We start from the raw sequence: 21,719 nt of genomic DNA, 5'->3' as shown, positions 1-21,719 counted from the left end.
GTAAATTGGATGCTTATCTTGCTGGGATCCTATGACCCCAGCTGACTTCCTGCCCTTTGGGCAGGGGGCTGGACTCGATCTCCCAAGGCCCCTTCCAGCCCTGATGTCTATGAAATCTATGAATAGTTTTGATTGAACCCAGTGGGACACATGTGAAGCTATACACGAATAAATCTTTGCAGCCTCTAAGTCAAAACTATGAAGTGGCAGCTGCCACTCCACAAGAAAGGGAGGTGTTTATTAAGGGAAAGTAATTTAGTATGTTTGAAGAGATGGGCATACAAAGTCCTGTTCTTGTTCCCTGTCAGAGCTGGATCACATTGATTGCTGTGTTCTGTGTTTGTAGGAGTTTTGGAAGAAACTCGGAGAACTTGGAGTTCTGGGAATCACAGCTCCCAGTAAGTCAGTTCTCGCCTTTTACACCAACAGAATGATTTTCCATGCAAAATGCTTCCCATATAGGTTCACAGGCATCCTAGAAAAGTAGGGACCATAAGAGGTCACTAGTCTAACTCCTTGCCTGAGGCATAAACGATCTTGTGTCCCAAAGGGGGACTGAAGCTGTGACCTTGATATTATTAGCACATCACTGTAACCAACTGAGCTAGTCAGCTACTCATTTATTTTAGCACAGATCACTAACCCAAGATAGTACAAGCCCATAATGGAGGCAATATGTTCATCTAGAGTTCCTGTTTCAGTGTAATTTTAAAACTCTTTTGAGGGGATGAGGTGAAAAAATCATTTGTAGTTCCCTTTGCTGAAACTGCTGTATTTACTTGATTATAAGGTGAGGTTTTTCCCTAGTAGCCCCTCATCTGTGCCAAAAGCAGCACGTGCTCTGTAACGGAAACCAGCTCTGTAGCTGACTAAATACAGCCAACACTGAGAGTGACTATAAAACACACAGCCCGTATTGGGCAAATGTGCTAATGGGAACTTTTTTTTTGTGGCCCTTAAACAAACAAACAAACAAAACCCAGGAAGTTGTTCCCCCCAGGAGGGAACAAGCACTGGGCCTAAAGGAACTGCAATATCAGACCAGCACTAGAGGTACTGCAATATGTTGGTTGGAGAAGCTGGAGCAAGCTCCAACACCCTCTTCTGGTACCAGAAATGCTGATGGGAACCTTGTTTGGCCTTTAAAAGCCTTGTTTTCACTCCACAGGGAAATGGCACCGGGCCTGGAAGTATTGCAATACCAAGCTGACACCAGGAGGCCAGAGCTACCTCTAATACCCTCCCCTTGGTTCCAAAAATGCTTGACCCTAGGCAATAGGTCAAGTTTTCTTTGCAAAAATATTGTGCATGCGTGCGCGCGTGCACACACACATACAAATGCTACCTCTACCAACCTGTCTGGTGACCCATATGGTGCAGCCCAAAACAAACCTGTACAGTTACACCATTCTCATTACACTACATGCACCATGCAATGGCATCTTTGGACCCATGTGTTCGTCACCATCACTTTTACTCATCACAATTCATATGCTGATTGCATGCATGTGAAAGGACTCCAAGCAAAAATCTCACTCTGCTTTGGGATTATGAGGATGAGAATGAGATGTAGCATTGGGAAATGTTTGATTATGATGCTTTGGATGTTTCTACATCCATTAAAATATAAAACTATAGTATATTTTATAAGTATAACAGGCCACTCATTAATTTATTAAGCAAGCAATGTATGGTACCTTTAAGATAGAAGAGTAGAGATTCAGGAGCAATGTGGAAATCGGGAGTAACCAGCTCAGGCAGGCAGGTAGTCAAAAGTAGAAGTCCAAATGTAAGCATCTGAGACCTCCAAACAGGTTTGAGCCCAACGCTGAGTATTTTTAGATTTTTTTTAATTAAATACAAATAAATTAATCTGAGCTGACATTGACTTTTCTTCTCCTCTTAGTGGAGTATGGGGGATCTAGTATGGGGTATTTGGACCATGTATTGGTGATGGAGGAAATCTCTCGAGCTTCAGCAGCAATTGGACTCAGTTATGGTGCTCACTCAAACCTTTGTATTAACCAATTTGTGCGGAATGCCAGTGAAGCACAGAAGGAGAAGTACCTACCTAAGGTATGTAATTGGTGAAAGATTGGTGCCTGTGGTATGTGGTCTAGAATGAGGAGAAATATCAAGCAGTAGGTTTAATTACAATTATGCTAAATGGTCTAATGAAACTAAAAGAATCAGCAAAGGTCACAAGGTTTCAGACGTTCTTGGTGCATCTACATGTTCAGTTAACATGGAGCAATAAACTCTGGCACGGTTTGTGCTGGAGTCTGCACACATGCCCAGGGCCACAGCAGTTTGAGCTGGGGTGGAGCAGTCCTAGGCTGGCAGTAGGCTCAAGGGGTTAGCCCGATCTGCGGGTGGTGGTGTTGGGCGGCAGAGGGGCTGGCTGGGACATAAGGGTGCTGAAGTGCAGAGCTGTGTGGCAGGCAGCCCCTGCACTTTAGTACCCTTGTCATGCCAGCCCTGGTCACCATCTGCACATGCCCTTCACATGTAATTACTCTGCCATAGGGTAGTTCTGCCCCTGACAGTGCTATCGTACAGCAGAGTTAATTAATTTACAGCGCACATGTAGACAGTAATGCTTTACTGTGGAGCTGATTAAAGCACAGACAGAAATGGCAATTTTCACCTGATTTTCACGCTCTACGGCTATGATCAAACACAAGTGCAAAGCTGCAGAGCACTTTAAAGGGCCCAGTCCCTGGAATCTGAACCCTCCAAAGCAGCTTCACTAACTTCTGTCTTCACTTGCCAGGAGTAGAGCTTGGCTGATGCACCCCAGCATTGCTCTCGGTGCTGTTTTCAGAATGGGAGTGGGGGAAGGGAGCTCATTCTAGGGGTTACCCAGCTAGGGCTGGAGAGGGTGGTGGGGTGGATTGGAGGCCCCCACCCGCGAGGTGGGGGACTCTAATCCACCCCCCACGCGCACACTCCAGTGCAGCTGGAAAAACCCTAGAACAGACCTCCCTCCCATCCTGAGTCATCACAGGAGCTGGGAGGGGGGCAGAGCTAGGGGAAGAGGCTGCAGAGATGCAACCTTTCTCCCTGGATCTGCTCCAAATTGGACCTCAATCTCCCACCTCCCAACCCAAAAGCTAATGTCTGTTGGATTGGGAGGAGCTGTCTGACTTACGGCACTTCCTGTGAAGCGCCATGTATTAAATAGACCCTGCGTTTCTGTCTGGTCTTTATTCAACTCCTCAGTGAAAGGTGGGTGTAGATGTATCTTCTGTTGCTGACCTGGGCTCTAGCATGCCATCTAGTGGGCACTAGTATTTGTGCACCTAACAGCTATACACACTGAACTGAGAAAGTACTGCATTCTAGCATTAGTATGTTCTCTCAGTGGGAGTTTAGTTCAGTGCCAGGTCCCTCGCTCCCTTATTAAATTGAAAAGGCCTGTGGACTTCTGGAAATTTGGTTTGGTAAAGATTCTTTTGTCAATGTTAACTTCATAGCCAAGCCTGAAGCTGTTACTACAGTTACCACAAGCTTCTGCTACTGCACAAATGCTATTGTTACATTGAATTGTCCTTTAAATAGATAAGGATGTGGTTCTGCTTCCTGTGAAGTCACTAGGCACAGAATCAGGCTTTATAGTAAGAAAACATGTAAATCCTTCTTTTGCTGTTAAATCATGATAGGAGATTGATATGTCAGGTGTTAAATCACGCTTTACAAAACAAAAAAGAAAAGTTTAGAAAACAAATTACACAGGGAAGGAAAAAGGGCAAGGAGAGAAGTACAGGATGAAATGGTCACAAAGCATAAGCAGCAGCTCTGCCAGAACCTGGTTTGAGGCGACACAGAAGGAGGGTATCCATCTGCTATTCTGTCACAAGTGAGGTGGGGATCATGGCAGTAGTTTTTTGCCAAGCCCTTTGCAATCTCTGCCTATCCCTCTCATTAGTCTTTTGTTTAAAACTAGAACTGTAAAACACAAGTTGAACCTCCATCTACATACATATAAAGCATTTGCCTCTGCCAATCAGCCATTTAAAAGGGCAATCAGATAGTATAGAACATGGAGTTTGGAAAAGGCATATGGCTGCCAGCATGATTCTGTTGGCACCTTCCTGGAGAGAGAGAGGGAGAGAAATCTGCTTTTAAAACAGGAACTGAATTGCATATTGCCTCATCCTGATAGTCCCACTGTGATTTGGTTCTTTGCCCTTAGCATAATGACAAAAGTGAGCCTGTTGTCTGAGATCTTTCAGGTACAAGGTTTCACACTTGCATCTCATATCTGGCACATTAAATTTCGATACTTAATGAGAACCCCTTTTACCCCAGAATACAGCAAACCCATTTTCTTCTCTTGTCCATTTTCCTTGTATATCTCTTTTCTAGTTAATCAGCGGGGAGCACATCGGAGCCTTAGCAATGAGTGAAACCAATGCTGGTTCTGATGTTGTCTCCATGAAGCTGAAGGCAGAAAAAAAAGGTAAACCATGTCTTAAAGTAACTGGGAATATTGTACACACTGGGCAGAAAAAACGCTTGAGCAATCTCTTCTTTACATTTAGATTTAACTTTCTTAGCCTACTGGCCTCTTCCTAATCCAAGACATACCAAGGTATCAGTCCAGATTGGTGTTTGTGTTGCTCTGTAGCTCACAAACAGAAAGTTTGCACAGGTGTATGGGTGAAGGGGGACTGACTAATGCTCCTAAATGCAAGAAGGGTAAACATGTCTGTCTTGGAGGAGAGGTAAAAGATGCACCATTGTGGTTTTCTAGAGTGTTCGTTATGGTGGAAAGGTTGCCTTTGTGACTTTAGGGAGGGCTCCAGCTGTGGCTTATTTCATTCTTTGGACCCAAGAGTCAAGGATTTGGGGATGTATTTTACCCAGGACTGCTTTAGGGATTCTCTTGGAATGTCCTAGGGTATCAACACATGTAATACTTAGCCTAGTTTAAATGCATTATAAACCTGGAATGCACAGATGTACTTGTTAAAGCTTCCCAGAATGATTCAGAAGTATACCTTGAGTATCCAGTACTCTGGTGCACTGTGAACCAGACCCGTGTTACATGTTGACTCCAAGATATGGGTCTGCTCAGTCCTCCAGGCATCCCAAACAGAATCATTCCTCAGCTCCTTTACCACTGCAGCTGGGTGCTTTGGTGTGCAGTCAGAACTTTACTGCCCCTTCCCCCTCACCGCTTTTTTTGGCCCTTTTTATCAATGAGCTAGCTCCCTTGTACTGCTTGTTCAGTAGAAGCTAGCTTTCTAACAATAGCAGTGTCTTCACTTTACTCAACTGCAGGACCTTATAATTCTACCCTGAGCCCCTGGGAATCCAAAAATACGGATCCAAGCACTCTCCCAGCCCATCAGCCACCAAGTTAGGCAAGCACACTGAAAAGTTGGGTCAAATTCATATTACTGACCTTTGCCGAACTCTTGCTTAGGAGAGAAAGGAAAGCATAAAAGTGAAAATATCCCTAGCCACAGGTTACCTGCTCCTGGTGCCGTCAAACCATGGGTGCAAGTACTCTCCCCACTCACCCAATGGGAGGCATTCTTGGCTGGGTCCTTACTCTCCACCCACCCTCCTCTCCCGCCCCAAAGTCAGAGCTACAGCACTGCAATGCCTGAAAGATGACCATTTCTGCCTGGAATGCTAGGGCACTGCACATGTGGATGTCTCTGCCCTGAGATGATCATGACCCAGTTCCCAGTCAGTGACATTTGGAAACAGTTCAATTGTTACTTGCATCCACACCCTTAGAGACCCTGGCTTGTAGTTTGTTGGGTCATGGGTAGGGGTCCTGGGATTTAATCATTTTGAACTAATGATTGCCACTTTGTGTTTTTTAGGAGATTACTTTGTTTTGAATGGGAACAAGTTTTGGATCACTAATGGGCCAGATGCTGACGTTCTGATAGTTTATGCCAAAACAGATCTCAGTGTTGTTCCAGCTTCCAGGGGTATAACTGCATTCATTGTAGAGAAGGTAGGCTTTAAGTTACTGAAGAGGAAGACACCTGCCATACCTTGAATCCTCTTGAGGCTACAGTCCTAACAGAACTAATTAATTTAGAAGGCTGAGTTGTTTTATTTTGATGAATTAGCAGTACCTTGCTCAGGAGTATAATGTCATAGTAACAACAGGACAAGTTATGTCCTCACCCTCTTCTTACACCCAAGTTTAACAAAATCATGAATTCAGTGGGACAGAGGACTGATTATAGTCAGCATTACTGCAGTATCAGCCGGGAGCACTTGGACCATGAGAACTAAGCAGATAGCCTGCTTCCTGGATAAGAAATTTAGGAAGAACAGAATCCAATATAGCAGGGCCTGCAGTACTGTAACAATACTTGTCTCCTATAGACTAACCAGGTAGTCCTTAAGGTGATACCCTGCCCTACCTTCTGCCTTCTACAAAGAAATATCAAAGACACGTGATGCCTTGACATTTCTTTCATCTCCTTGGGCAAGAGACTCCGTGGTTTCCTTCATGCCACTTCTGTACAACTGCAGTGTCAAGAGTGCCATCTTTACTTCTGGGCACTATAATAGCGCCTGTTCCCCTCCCTCCTCAAGATTTCTTTGCAGTGGTCTGTTAATGTGCTGTACTACCCAGTGGCCTTTTCTTATCCTTTCAAACCTCAGCATCATTTTCATTTTCCCTTCCCTTCTTTCCCACTCCTTAATTTTGGAGCTAATAAAGTATGTATCTAAGAACATTTTTGTGATCTTCTGCCACAGCCTCTCTATTCCCTGTTCTCCAGTTGTCTTCCTTTGCATTCCTCTGGCCGTGAAAGCCCACTCCTGTGCCATTAACTTTCAGCAGGAAGAGAATTAGGACCTTAGATTGTGAGCTCTTCAGAATCAGAGGAACTGTCCTTTCCCCTCCACTTGTTTCAATTTGAATGTAGGGACATCACATCTAGCATAGATTAAAATACACATTTTACAGTCCAGCTAATCTGTTCATGCACTTCCCAGAGTCAAACTCAAACACCACAACTACAGGGCCTAAAGAGTTAATCATTATCCTATATTGATTTAAATATTTAGCATCTGGTGCTGTGTTCTGACTAAGCCATTCTTATGTGCTCAAGATTCATATGCATTAGAAAATGGATTCCTCTCCCACGGTTCATGTGCTATCTCCAGCAGCAGTTGCTGGTACACACACTTGCTTTCCTCCCCCACACCTGCAGCGTATCCATTTGTGATTGTTCCAACACCAGAAGTTTTACCCTAATGTTCCTCCAGCATTCTCATGCATTGCAGATCCCTCCTTATTCACACAACTGAGGAAGTTTCAATTTTTAGCTGGGGTGATTTTTTTTTTTTTTTTTTTTTTTTTTTTTAAACTTCCAGAAGTGGAAAGTTTGTAACGTCTTTCTCCTTTGATTTTTGCAGGGAATGCCTGGGTTCAGCACTGCCCAGAAGCTTGATAAATTGGGAATGAGGGGATCTAATACTTGTGAATTGATCTTTGAAGACTGTAAGATTCCTGGTAAGTGACTGAGAGTTGAGCAGAGCTGTTTACTTTCTCCACATGGTGTTTTTCTCTCTTCTCACGCATATATATCATAAATCATTCATGTGTATATACAAATTGTGAGTAAAGGCTTTCCACATATTTGGCTTTTCAGTGGCTGTCTTACAGAGAAGGTGGTGAGACTAGAGGTTTACTCTTGCACATGAAAGTGAATGAACATAGGTCCTCTGATTAAATCTGACACTTCTTTCTACCCTTGGGGTTGGACTACGCTAGATATTACACTTAAGCACTGGCTTTATAAAGCTTGGAAAAAATCAGGAAAAATGTTCATTTGCCTGTTTTCGCAGGAGTTCTCTGCCCGAGTCATGGGAACAGGATTTGAAGAAACCCCCTAGTTGGTCACTGAGTTTCTGTTTTTCAGTTTCTCTAGTTGAAGGTTGTGGCCACTGACTTCGATGCCATTCTCATTCAACTCTATGGCCATGTTTGCTCGTGGAAATAAAATTATAATCACTCAACAATAAGCAGAGGAGATTAAGTTGATTTCTGTAACTTCTAATTCCGCGTCTGCAGAATGAACAAATCCTTAGCTCCCCATGAAAACTGCTTTGCACTGAGGCTAGGTATATTGTCACTTTACAGGACTTTCAGAGACTGATTGAGATCCTTAAGTTCAACATTTTTGGATTTTTTTTTTTAAACCAGAATCCCAATCTGGGGTCAGAAAAGCTAGTGAGATAGAAGACTGAGTCTTCCAGCTGTCCCCTGGGAGCTCTGATGCACGCAGAGCACAGTGTTCTCATGGCAACAGGATTCCCAGTCTCTGATAACTCACTGAACCACATCACTGTAGTGCTGAAACCTTACACTGTTTGCATGTGAGCTTTTCTACTGCTGCTTCTGATCTCCTACCTTGGAGTCTGAGTCAGTTCAATACCTTTTCATCTATCTGCAAAATCTTTCTCTTGCAGATCAATATGTCCTCTAGCACTACATTCCCATCTATTTTAAAGTACATGGGTTTCATTGCCAGGAGTGCTGCACTGTGTAGACTGTGTATTTCTTGATAGTAAGTGCTCTCTCTGGAACCATGTTCTTAGGTCATGTGGTGCTGGTAAGGAACCAGTTCAGAGCGCTTTCTGTTTTCTGCCCTGAGGCACAGCCAGTAGGGCTGCCCCCCTGCGCACTGAGTGTCTGTATCCTTCAGCTCATTGCATACCCATTCATTCCTTTTCTCTATCTGCATAGACTGGAGAATTTGTGTTAGTGCCATCCCTGAAGCAAATGCCTGAGCCTTCCTGTAGCCATGATACTCCACTATTTGTGAGCAATTTTATCTTGCTGTCTTATTGATAATGATGTTTCTGTTCTCTATAAAACCTGTTTACAATGGTTGCTTTTAATATGTTTCCTTTCCCTGAATTTTCAGCTATTTCCCCAAAGATCCAAGTTCCTCTGTGCTTTTCCCCCTTAAGGTCTGCCATCATAGAAAAGTAGGGCTGAAAGGGACTTCCAGAGGTCATTTAGTCCAACCTCCTGCCTGAGGCAGGATCATCCCTATCCAAACCGTCCTAAACTCTAATAAGATGACTGTCAACCCTGACACAACACATGCCTAGTTTCCTAGCCTGCTACAAGTAAAGCATGGGAACCATGGCTACCAATGTCCTGCTTCTATGAAATGTTGTCAATATATGCTCAAGAAATCCTGGGTAGATGGCCATGCCTCCCACTACAGAACAAGGCAAAAAACCCCACAGTCCATACCAATCTGACCATGAGGTAAAATTCCTTCCTGTCTCCAAGTATGGTTATGTGCCTGACCCTGAGTAGAGGGGCCCAGACCCTCTAGCCAGGAACCTCTGACTTTGGTCCCAGGAGGAGCACTGGCACCAGTGTGACCTGATGGAGGGGAGTTAGCTGCAGTTCTCCTTAGAGCCCATCAGCCCAGCTCCTGAATGAGCTGGAGATAGGGCAATCCTTCAACTCCTGTCCCAGATTATTTGCTTCAGAGGGTACAAACGTATCTGCTGTCCAGAATTCTGTCTGGAACTAGTTTTCAGCTTGAATATCTCACAGCTGTATTGCCGTGGAATGGAAACCTGAAAGGCACATCAGTCTCCATGTACTTAAGATGACAGCATTCCCAGTGGGCAATATTCTTCCTTCACCCCAGGCATGGTTTGTAAGGCCTCCAGTTCTCTCATTATTACCATGGTACAGTCTCACTGAGGGAGGTTTCTTTTCTGCTTCTCCCTCCTCATTGCACATTCTTTAGATCTTCCAAAGAGTTCCTGGGTTCTTTAGTTCTCTCTTTCACCTGCTGCCTTGTGTGTTATTTGTCTTTCATCTCTAACACAGGCTTTTAAAAGACTTTAACATTTGCAGAGATTGCAGGGCTGGCAATCCAGCAGCTTTCCACAGAGGGAATGTGGCTAAGGGTTATGCAAGTTTTCCAGTACTGTCCTGCCATTGTATCCAAACCTGACACACAGGGAATGAAGCGACTTCTGGCTCACTATACATTCAGTCCTTATTGTCTGTTAGGAATGCCCATTGTGGAAATATACTTATTATCAGAGACTATATGCCCAATACAGAAATGTACTTATCAGAGACTAAGTCTCATTTGTTTCATGTAGTAGACCACATATTAGACATCAACTGGGAATGCCTTTCAGTTACTGTCAACTTGGGCAAGAGCTGAGGTAGCGATTTAGGAATGAAGAAGTTTTATAGTTCTTCAGTCTTCCATTCCTTTAGATTGTCTTTGCTTAGTTTTGTGGATCTGTAGACAGTACTTATCCACTCCTCATTCTCTACAGGGTAGCACCAACTGCTAATACACCTCATATGACTCTACTACCTTGTTTTTAGCATTGGTCAGAAAGAATAGGGAGCTGTGTGTGTATTATGTAAAACTTCAAAGAATGCCTGTTCTGCTCCTACTGCTTGCACCCCATGGCAAGAAGTGAATACTACTACAGCAGTGGTTTTCAAACTTCTTTTCATTTGCGGACCCCTTTAGAAATATTGAATGAAGGTGCTGCATACCCCTTTGAATTGTATACGTGGGTATTCACGCACTTTTGACTGATCATAGTCATCTTTTGTGGACCCTTGGACATAGCTTGTAGACTCCTAGGGGGTCCATGGACCACAGGTTGAAAGCCATTGTACTAGAGGCCTGAATCTTCTCCCTAGAGAACGTAGATCTATAGATGACCACTTGTCTTCAAAGAGTTCTGCTTATAGATAAATAACTGGCTCTTGCTTTTTGCAGCTGAGAACATCTTGGGACAGTTGAGTAAAGGAGTCTACGTTCTGATGAGTGGCTTGGATCTGGAGAGACTTGTACTGAGTGGTGGACCGCTGGGGTAAATGCTGTTTTGTTTTTATGCTAGTTATAGATTCAGAGATTCTGAAACTAGATGGGGCTATTAAAGCTAATTTTGTATGATCTCCTACATAATAGTGGTCATAGGACTTCCCTGATATACTTGTAGTCTGAGCTAGGACAGATCTTCTGGAAAGAACATCGTCTTGTTTTTAAAAGTTTCTGTTGATGGAGATTGAACCTCAGTCCTCGGTAAGTTGCTCATGTGTCTCTTTAGTGTATGCCCCTTTGCCTGTTGTAATAGTGATCCCAATCCACAACGCTGATTCTTTGCAATATACAGTGCCCTTCGGAGGAAAAGAGCATCTGAGATCTCTGCTAACCCTTTTGTGGGAAGACTGCTTCCAAGAAGAAGAGTTCATTCTGACTCATTCAGTTTTATGTTTCTGTATGATACTCAACCAATGAGATTTGACCTGGTCTTTTGCTGAGAAGCAAAGCAGTTCAGTATAACCTGAGCTAAAGCTGTAATCCTCCAGCTCCACCCCCTGCATTAAGCAAGATGAAACTTTACAGCAACATGCACTAGCAGACAGTGTTGTCTGCTGCTTAGAACACAAGATGCTAGGAATAAAATCTAGGTTCTGCTTCTATGCCATGTATAGCCTCTGGAAAGTTGTGTAACCCTTCAGTGTCTCCTTTCCACCTATCTGTGAGTAGATAGGTATTTCTGGTAAGGTATTAATGTAGAGAATCTCTGAAAGGAAGAACAGTATTATAACTAACCCTGCCTTAGACTACTAAGACAACATCTGGAATACCCCTAAGTATCTTGCTGCACCATTTTTTCTAAAGCCTTTTCCATAAAAGGAGTTTCTCTTTGTCATGAAAGCCACTGCTATTTCTAAACAAGAGTCCAGCCCACACTGATGCAGAACATTACCTAAAACCAATCTGCTGTTTACTATGCAGCATATTAGCTCAGTTTTCTATTGCAAGGACCCCTGAATTGGCACTGGGCCCCTCAGCTCTCTAAATCCCGATTCAGTACAGTCACTGTTGATTGTTTATTACTTATCATTATATTGCATGCACGACAATATGCTATGCCTGGATATTACATCTGTGATGTGCTGCAAACTCTTAGATTGAAAATGCAGCGTTGCAGGGGATGAAAAACTTTAACATCTTGGTAAGGGACAGTTTGGAGCTTTGGATGCCCAGGAAGGAGTGGGAGTTGGCATCCCAAGAGACAGTTGGGGGTTAGAGGACCAGGGAGGCAAATGACTTTGGGAGAGAGAGTTAAGTGCTTCATTCCTCTCTGTCCTTCTTCTCCCACCCTCCACAAATCTTTACAGAGACTAGATGTCCCACTGTATCCTGTTCCAGTACCTTCTGCAATAGTCAATATCACTCCTCATGAGAGAGGTACTGTAGTAATCAGAAATGAAAGGGTTAACGTCCATTTAACATGTCATCATTAGGCTTCAGTGCTAAAGCACTAATGACTATTGGAATGAATGGGGTTGGGGGGCGCATCTCTCAGAGCGATTGCTTGATGCTGCCTGGTTACACTTTCTCTATGATGAAAGGCATTTTTAAACAATAAGGCTTGAGAAAACATTACATGGGAATTTAGATCCTGTATAGTATGATTATCCTTTTGAATTTACTGCAGTTTTCATTACTATATAATTGCATACTGGGTTGTACCTTAGACTGAGCTTAGGATATTGTTTGTTTATTAAGTTCTGTATCTTTCTCCTTTTTCTTTTCCCCTCCTTTCCCACCCCTGCCTGTTTCTTTCAGGATTATGCAGGCTGTTCTTGACTATGCATTTCCATACTTACATGTGAGAGAAGCATTTGGACAGAAAATTGGCCACTTCCAGGTGAGAGCAAAGGGAAAGAAGTAAAGTGTGGGGAAAGAACTTAGAAGCAGTTTTTAACCAGGTGGTTTGTTAAATGACATCTGAGAAAATGGCTTTGTGCTGATGGAACATCAATGTTTTGTTAGGGGCTTACAGGAAAATACATGTTCCGGATTTGTGCTGAAGCTGTGATGCTTCCGATGAGAATGTGACAGGAACTGGTTAGTTGGTATCTGTATCTGAGTTCGTGTTGTGGACAAACTGGGATTTGGAGTCCTAGAGCTCTGCTGGGTGTGACATATATGAACCTATGAACCAAGAAAGTCGAGGCTCAGTCTTGTGCCAGCCAATCCAGCTTTTTCTGGTTAGTTCAATGTCCAGTAGATAGCGTGGGAGACCCAACAAAACCAATGCCATTTCCTCTATGCTGAACCCAGAATATTGCCATTTTTTTCCCTTCATTCCTTTTTTCCCCCTCAAGTTTAAGTTTTACTATTGAATACAAATCATACTGTTTTCTGTTTTGCTGCTGTGTGCAGCTCATGCAGGGTAAAATGGCAGATATGTATACACGATTGATGGCATGTCGGCAGTACGTGTATAATGTGGCTAGAGCCTGTGATCGAGGACACTTCAATGCAAAGGTCAGCTTACTTCCTCAGGGGCTCCTCATACCACTGGTTGTTCCTCTCTCTTTATTCTTGTTCATGTGAGGAAGTGGGGCGGGAGGTCCTATGTTGTAGGTGTCCATGAATCAGTTTGTAGAAGATACGAAATTCTTTGAATGTCTTGTACTCTCAGGAGAAAGAAAACTTTGCTTTACAAGCAACAGATTTATTGGTTTTCATAACCGTAGAATAGAAATCCAAACAAAATGTTCTGGTGACTGAAAGCAGCTATAGCAGTGACTAAAAGGCGTTGACACTTCTACAACTGTTACCATAACTGTATTTGGCTCAAAGAGACAAATTAAGAGACAAGCAGTTGGAGAATAGTGTAATATATCCTAAGCCAAATCGCATCTGTCTTCCATGAGCATGATGCCAATTTGTGAAGGAGACCATAGTATCTCTGCTGCATTTTTTGTCTTGATGTGGCCCATATACAAGCATTTCACCACATTTCAGCGTCTCTGCACTAGAAAAAATGAATGTTTTTCCACCATTATATCCTGGGCTTGGAATCTTATGTCCTTGTAAAGGACTAGCTTATGCATGTTAGTAATTATATAAACTTGTTGAAAGGTAAATGTTATTGGACCAATGCAGGTGAAATCTTTGACTCTCTTGTAAACTGTGTCCCTTCCTTAGGACTGTGCAGGAGTGATTCTCTATTCAGCAGAATGTGCTACACAGGTGGCTCTGGATGGAATTCAGTGTCTTGGTAAGAATATAGAAGATACCTTTTTTTCCCTGCTTCTGTGAGAGAGAGCACAGCCATAGGTAGAAAGTGACATGTAGGACTCTGTAGCCATAGTCCTAATCACTCAACTGTAGGCAGGAAATTACTGACCTCTTCTTTTTGGTTGTAGGTGGAAATGGTTATATTAATGATTACCCCGTGGGTCGCTTTCTGCGTGATGCCAAGCTGTATGAGATAGGAGCAGGAACCAGTGAGGTGAGAAGACTCGTCATTGGCCGGGCCTTTAATGCCACCTTTAAGTAACACCCATCAGTAAAGAAAAACCTTCATCACCAAGAGGCCTTTGATCTTTGAGCTTGTGACGCACAGGCTTTCTCTGCATTCATGATAATGGAATCATCACCTGTTGACTCCATGCTTTCTGTTCTGTGAACAAATGCCTCTGGGTTTACCTGGGCTTTGAACCTGACTGAAGAAGAACAGAACTAAAAATGTATTCTTGTGACTAGTCTGGCTCTTCATTCATCCTGTTCAGAAGCCATCCTGATCTTAAAACTTCTAAGGAGTTGAGACCTGAAATTGGTGCCAGGGATATATTGCCATTGGAAAAGCATGGTTCTTGCTTAGTGAACAACTCCCATGAAATGAGAGGAAATCACTTATTTTGACTGACTGGTTGTGAGAGAATGGATGGGGGAGAAAGGAACTTTGTTCCATGGCACTCAAAATTTTTTAAAGTACAAAGTGGTTTTTAAGGTTCTGCTGCTGGAAGGTGAAATATCTTGATGTGGCACTCTACTGGTGTGTTAACCTGTGCCCTCCAGTTAATATCTTCTTTGGGAAACCAGATTTTAGCTGAGTTCATGTTAGTTACCACATGCCATTAATATCAAAAGAGCAGAGCCACACAAGCAATGTTAGAAAAAAATGTTTCCTAAAACCTCATTAAAATGTCACATAAGTTTCTTTGCACACTGCTTTCCATGTTCCTCCTGCTTAGCAAAACATTGGAGTGTGGTCTGAAGGCTTTACTCCTTTTGATTGCTTACCTCCTGCTGCTGGTTTCACCATCCCTCATTTCAGGAACAGTTAAAATGTCCAACTTTTCACCATGGCACCTCATGAATGAATCGTGGGGGACAAAATGGACTTTTTATTTGAAGGCTTGCTCTTCTGTTAGCAAATACATGTGCTTGTCCCCCCAGTTTAGCCATAAAGAGAGAGAAAGCAGTCGGCATGAGTGTGGCAGGATTTAAAGGTGTTTCAAGGAAACATAACAAACAGCAGAGCTTATATGATGAAAGCTTTTGTGGCCTTCCCTGAATAAGGAAGTTGCAGTGTACCAGTAATTCAACTTCAAAGAACAAATTGCAGGAAAAAATTAAATGTTATATGTATAATAGAGGGATGAAACAGCTGCCATCTTGGCAGTCTCATACACAAGACTGCAAATAACTTTATTTTCTTGTTTATATTTGACATCTTTCACCAAAAAGCCTTGCTTCTCCCATATTTTCTGGACTATCACCGATACAACACTTCTTCCCTCCCTCTTACAGAACAATAGAGAATTTTAAAAAAAACTTCAGGTTCAGTGACCTAGCAAGGTAAAAGACACAAAGTCCTGGATCTAATGAAGGCTCATGTTAGCACAGTTCCCTAACAAATAAGTGAATCAGGAGACAAGTCATTCATATATGTGCACAAAAAATTGAAGTACTCTTGGACCAAGGGGGAAGGCAGCTTTCAGTGTGTGGGTGTTGCCCCTACAGTGCCCTCTCTGTAGGGGCAGACAGGAGTTTGAGGACTGCCTTGTCAAACAGTTGAGGTGATTTTTACCATCTGCAAAAAGTACCAAGGTGATTTTGGAGACATCCAGGACCCAACACACAAAGGGCTTTGTTACTCAAGACTTAGCCCCCTGCATTGCATCTGAAAATGATTTGGAAATTAAGAGGCTCTTAGAACATAAGTAAAATCTGCTTCACGTGTGAAGCACCATGTGCACTGATGTTTTGAATGTATGAAAAAAGAAATGTGTGTTCTTGTTTCTTGAAGTGACTGAGCACTTGCATTTTACCTCAAAATAATATTCATTCTGTGTCCAGCGTAAGGTTGGTGTTGATGGTATTAGAGCACGGGTGGGCAAACTGCGGCCCACAGGTGGCCTGCCAGGACTTTCCATCCAGCCTGTAGGGCCCCTAAAAATTTTAGAAAATTAATATTAATCTGCCCCCTGGCTGCCTGTCATGCGGCCCTTGACGGCTTGCCAAAACTCTGTTAGCAGCCCTCCGCTCAAAATAATTGCCCACCCCTGTGTTAGAGGAATTGTGCATTACCAGTAATCTGCGAGACCCTCCCAGAAAGCACATCACTTCCACAGAGGCAGACTAAGAAACTTGCTCCAAGATGCACAGAAGAAGGGGAAGGGAAAAGAATGCAACATTTAGGACTGGGCTGGCTCTTCTCCCCTAGAATATCTTATGAACGCTGTCCTGTCTCAGTCATTCAAATAGCAAAAAGGCAGTTTTCAAATCTGCCCAAGGGACTGGGTTGCCAGACTCCCATTACAGTGAATAGCATCCTTTCTGCAGCTTTAAAAATCTCAGCTCTAGTCCCACGATATATCAGTAAAATGGCCAATCTCTTGGGGAGAGCCTGTAGCAGCACTTGCAGTGACAAAGATACAGAGACTGTGTGCAGTATTTTAAAGTATCATTGGCAACCCATTTTTTACTGATCTTCTTTAACACTTTACTATGGGAATAAATCACTACAGTTTTCCTTGAAGACTTAAAATATAATAATTTTAAAATGTTGGTACTGAATCATAACATTACAGTCTGTCTTAGGCCAGCAGAACCTTATTGAAACAATTATCAAAGCACCCGCAATCTTGAGAGGCTTCATGTTTGAAATCAGAATGGGACTGGCTTTTAAATCTGCCCTCTCACCTTGGAGGGACATGGCTTTAATACAAATGATTAAGCATATCATACTTTCTGGGCTAATCAGCATCTCAAAGTTAAGACAAATTAGATTAATGTTGAATGCACCATGGGGCAGGCTTGGCAGAGAGCTCTATAAATCCTAGGAAAGGTTATGTTTATCAGATCCCAAGCACTTTTGTGGTATGGCTGAGGTGAATATCAAGTGATCTGTCTTGTGACTGGCATTGATTAGCTGGGCAGTTTTTATACGGTGGTGTATAACAAGGAAGCTCCAATGTTGTGGGGGAGGGTCTGCGATGATTAGAGTTTCCGTTTTCTAACATGCATACAATGCTAATAAAGAACTGTTGTTGCTCAGCTTGCATGCATTTGCCTTGGACTTTGCCCAGCAGGGGGCATTTAGAGACTTTGTATGGTCTGAACTGTGAAATAACAGAACTGGACTCCTCCCAACACACACATCCTGTGCGGTTAGAGCTGGTGGGATGAATGGGGACGGATGTTGCCTTTTGTTGCCCTCCCTTCCCCTTCTCAACGAACCACTTTTTTTCCCCCTTCCCTCTAATTGTTTTAAAAAAGCTGGTGGTAGATCTGGCAGGTGCAGAAGCCTCTCTCAGACTATGTAGCCGGTAGGAGAATGTACAAGGGCACCGTGCCCCTGGCTATGTAATTTCTCATTTCTGTTGCACTTAAATTGTAATGGAAATCATTTTAGCCTGATAAGAGGTAGTCAGTTGATTGCAGAGCAGGATTACTCAAATATGCTGCACCTTACCTAGTTCTATAGATGTCTCCTTGTGGCAGCTTGCTGGTCATTCAGTTACTGGAGCTGGGAGGAAGACATTTGGAGAATTCAGGAAACTACTTCACTAAATAAACAAATATCCAGTTTTATTTTACCATTATATGAAGAACATGGGGACTTTGAATGTATGGTCTTCAGACACAAACTCCTCCCTGATTGCGAGTGGCTGTGTCCTGCCTGGGAAAGTGAGATCTGTGCAGCACCTGCAACCTAGAAGGTTTTCATAGTTGTTAGGGGCTGGGAAGAGACCTTGCCAGTCATCGGGTCCAGCCCCCCCACACATGGGCAGGAAAAACTGCTGGGGTCTGATGAGCCCAACAAGATGGGCGTTGAGATGTTTTTTGAAGATCGCCAGGGTAGATGACTGTACCACTTCTGGGAGAAGCCTGTTCCAAATCCTCAGCACTTGGCTTGTAAAGAAGTTTTTTCTTTGTCTAACCTGAAGCAATCATCAATCAGCTTGTGCCCATTATTTCTTGTCCTCCCCTGGCGAATCTTGCTGACTAGATGCTCCCCCAAACCCTGACGTATGCCCCCAATATACTTCTATAGGCAGCAACCAAGATCCATCTGAGTCTTGTCTTCTCCAGGCTGGACAAGCCCAAGTCCCTCAGCCTGTCGCACATCTTTTTCTGGAATTACTTCAGTAATTCTTACTCGTTGTATCTAAGGTATCTGTCCCTGTAGGCTCTGGGCATGGGTTCATATATTTTGAAGGATAGCAATTTCCTCAGGAAAGTAAAACCAAGTTCCCACCGCTTTCCCTCACTCTGTGGAGCCACCTGCTTATGAGGAACCCAGCCTGGGTGACTACTTTCTGAGAATATGTGGTCAAGGCTGTGTTGCATCTCAGTTCCCCATATGAAAAGACAGATGAACCAAAGAAGTCCTGGCATTATATTTTAAATACAATAGTTCAGGTGTAGTCTGATCTATTGCCAGTGGTGAATTTTGCCAGTGAGGGCAGTTACAGTCGTTACAACTGAGCTCTGATAAATGTGTAAGGGCACTGTCTATACAAGGGAACTTGTTGGCACAACCACAATTGAGCTTCCTTTGCACAGAAACAGAAATCAAGGTTTTTACAATACTTACATCCCTCAATGGTTAATGGCTTTATCTCTTTAACTTACTATTGCATCTCAAAAATGTGTACCCCCCTCTTTCCTTAACCATTGTATTTAACTGGCTGTATTCATTTCTATTTAGTAACCCCTGATTTTTGCAAGTCCATTCATAGCATCTGACAAAGTAGGCTGTAGCCTACAAAAGCTCATGCATCTGAACAAGGTGGCATATAGGTACCACCCTGCTCTGCCTGCCTAGTACGGCTAGCTAATCCTCTGCTCTGAGTTCTCCATGGACTAAGTGTATGGATCTGAAGCTGGTCCTGCTGAAAGCCAGGCATGTGCAGGGTTTAAGTCACTGGAGTTATGCCAGAGTAGCATAGCTACATCTTTTAGCTCTATTGTGATTGTTTTCTAGGATACAGCCAGAGCAGACCACATAGGGGGTTATTTGATGTAGAAATCCAAATCAAAGAGCATAAAGAAATGTCCTTCCACTTACTGGGAGGAGAGGGGGAATAGGTGAATAAAATATGAGTGGGTTAGGCTATTAGGGCCCTCCTGTGAGGTCCCTCCTGCAGTTTTCAGGTTAATCTATCAAAGGATTCTCATAGAACAGGGTTAACAGTACCTTAGCTTCTCCCATGTTCCTTGTACAAAACCACCTTTAAATCAAAATTGCTTGTTTCAGGGGATGGCCAATTCCAGGAAGAAGGCTGTCTTCAGTCCAATCTACAGTGTAAAGCTATTGCTGATGGGACAGCTTGCAATATGGATCAGTCACGTTGTGCACAACAGTGTCAGCAAAGTGTGCCACATCTGTAGTGTGGTTTGGGGCTGCAATTAAAACAGGTCCCACTATATTGTCAAGATCCAACTGTATCTAGAGGAGCGTTTCAGGGATCTGTGCTATTGGAAATGCAAGAAGATAGTCAGGACCCCTGTCATTGGGCTGGAGTGTCCATGCAGAAGCCTACATAGCTGTCCCCTTTAGAAAGCTGCCATACGGATCCCTTTCCTACCAAACGAATAGGCAGCCAGGAAGTTGTGTGTGGTGAAGGCAAGTTTGGACAGCAGGAACAGGCTTTTGGAAAAAGCATTTGCCTTGCAGAGTCCTGGTGGAGCAGAACTTCAGGGTTCTGCCATTCAAGTGTCTTCTTCACACATGAGACCCTAGAGGTACGCAGGAGAGGACTGCCTAAGGCTCCATCTCAGGAGCTCCACCCCTGGGGAGTTGGGTCAGCGAGCTGGCCGGCGCTTCCCCGTAGGCTGCTGAATCCTGCAGCTGGTGCTGCCTCTGCTCTATAGAATTCCTAATCTGCAGACTTCCTGTGACTGTATCCCGTCTCACTTTTAATAGCTGCCTGCAGCCCAGCTGTGCTCTGACTCCGCCTGCTCGCTCACACACGCTCGTTTGGGCACTGCTGCTTGGTCCCCTGGGGAAGGAGGAGTTCACTTGTGGCAGTAGGTTGTGTGCGCGTGGTGGGGGCAGTGGTTTCTAAGCTGCTAGGCTGAGCTGCAAAGGGAGGGTGGCTTGCGGTGGTGTGTGGGGAGGGCTGTCCTGTGCTGAGCTTCAGTGCGTTATTCAAATGTAATGTGACACATAATGAAAGTGTCATTGATACCAGTTTTCACAGCATGAAGAGGACCTTATGGGAAAGGATTCTGGCTGAGAGCTTGATCATTAGATGCTTGCCAAGTAACTGCTTATTAGCACAAATAGTTCTACGACCAGTCTGTGTGAAGTCCGTGGTAGGTTATAGGGCCAGGTAATACACTGAGTACTGCTGGAAGGAGTAAGTCCTGAATACAGGGGTAGGCAACCCCCAGCATGGGCACCAATGTGGCACACGAAGGCATTTTGTTTGGCACGTGTGCCTCAGGGCAAACAGCAGGGAAGGGGTCAGGGCTGTACTGCCATAACAAGAATTGGGCCACTCCTGGCTCCCCCACTGTCTGCCCCTGCAACATCTTACAAGTCGAGGTTGTGGGTGTTTTTGGCACTTTGCCCAAAAACGCTGCCGACCTCTGCCTTAGTATGTATAGTCTAAGGTTCTGCCTCCTTCCAGCCTCCATAGCTTTTTAGCTTCAGCTTCCCTTAAGGGTCTTACTGGTGTTGGAAAGATTGAGTGTGGGCAAACAACTGGTATGCAACAGTAAGCCACAGAGCTCTCTCTTTCTTTCACATGATGCAGCCCATGTATTGTGAGGGGAGACAGAAAGCCAAGCCACCGTACGCAGGCTCCTTCCAGCTGCGTGCTCCCGGTGCCCCTGGTGTGGGGGTGCTGGGAAAGAGCGGCAGCTGGTGTTTAAGGCCAAACTTTCACGCTGCTTTCTCCCTCCCCTGCCGGTGCTGGGAATCCAGAGCAGGCAGTTGGCCGGTGGGCTGGTGAGCCAGCTGACACGGAGGCGGCAGATCCTGTCCCTGGCCCAGGAGGCAGCCTGCCCTCGGCACAGCTGTGCCTGCAGCGCTTCTGCGGCTTGTTACAATGACAGGGCCTGCTCTTCCTGAGGGATTGCCGGGCAGAAAGATTAGACAGAGATTTCTTTTCAATATAAAAGAATTTGCAACTGTGAAGGGAAGACAAAAACATTCTTGAGCAATGCGGACAATATTGGAAGGGAGGGGGTGAGGGGAGCAGGGATTACTGTAGCAGAGCCAGAGTCTCTCCATTTGCACCTGCTGTTTGCTGAAAGGCTGATGCTGAGCAACAAGCAGCTGATGCTGAGGCCCAGTTGTCAGCCTGAATGAGAAAAGCCTCTGATCAGGGTACAAGCCAAGGGAATGGCAGGCATCCCATCCACACAGGCCTCAGAAGGAAGAGCCTGTCAGAAGATAGAGCA

At 44.1% G+C, this 21,719-nt stretch overlaps 1 protein-coding gene across 2 annotated transcripts in view; it reads left to right on the top strand.

The window, feature by feature from the left end:
* IVD (isovaleryl-CoA dehydrogenase) overlaps window positions 1-17,360 on the top strand; it is a 19,439-nt gene extending 2,079 nt beyond the window's left edge. The window contains exons 2-11 of one of the 2 annotated variants that reach the window (XM_019551846.1): window positions 347-398; window positions 1,907-2,076; window positions 4,369-4,462; window positions 5,841-5,977; window positions 7,399-7,495; window positions 10,767-10,860; window positions 12,630-12,711; window positions 13,230-13,334; window positions 14,001-14,073; window positions 14,222-17,360. In XM_019551846.1, coding sequence (XP_019407391.1) covers window positions 347-398; window positions 1,907-2,076; window positions 4,369-4,462; window positions 5,841-5,977; window positions 7,399-7,495; window positions 10,767-10,860; window positions 12,630-12,711; window positions 13,230-13,334; window positions 14,001-14,073; window positions 14,222-14,355 — 1,038 coding nt within the window. In that variant the 3' untranslated portion in view covers window positions 14,356-17,360. The remainder of the gene's footprint in view (window positions 1-346; window positions 399-1,906; window positions 2,077-4,368; window positions 4,463-5,840; window positions 5,978-7,398; window positions 7,496-10,766; window positions 10,861-12,629; window positions 12,712-13,229; window positions 13,335-14,000; window positions 14,074-14,221) is intronic. The other variant, XM_019551847.1, reaches the window with a different exon arrangement.
* Window positions 17,361-21,719: the final 4,359 nt, after the last annotated feature.

The sequence above is a fragment of the Crocodylus porosus genome, unplaced genomic scaffold (genome assembly GCF_001723895.1).
Source record: "Crocodylus porosus isolate Cpor-Errol unplaced genomic scaffold, CroPor_comp1, whole genome shotgun sequence".
Classification (NCBI taxonomy): Eukaryota; Metazoa; Chordata; order Crocodylia; family Crocodylidae; genus Crocodylus; species Crocodylus porosus.
Note: the sequence above shows the minus strand (reverse complement) of the source record. Positions and strands in the feature narration are given on the sequence as shown.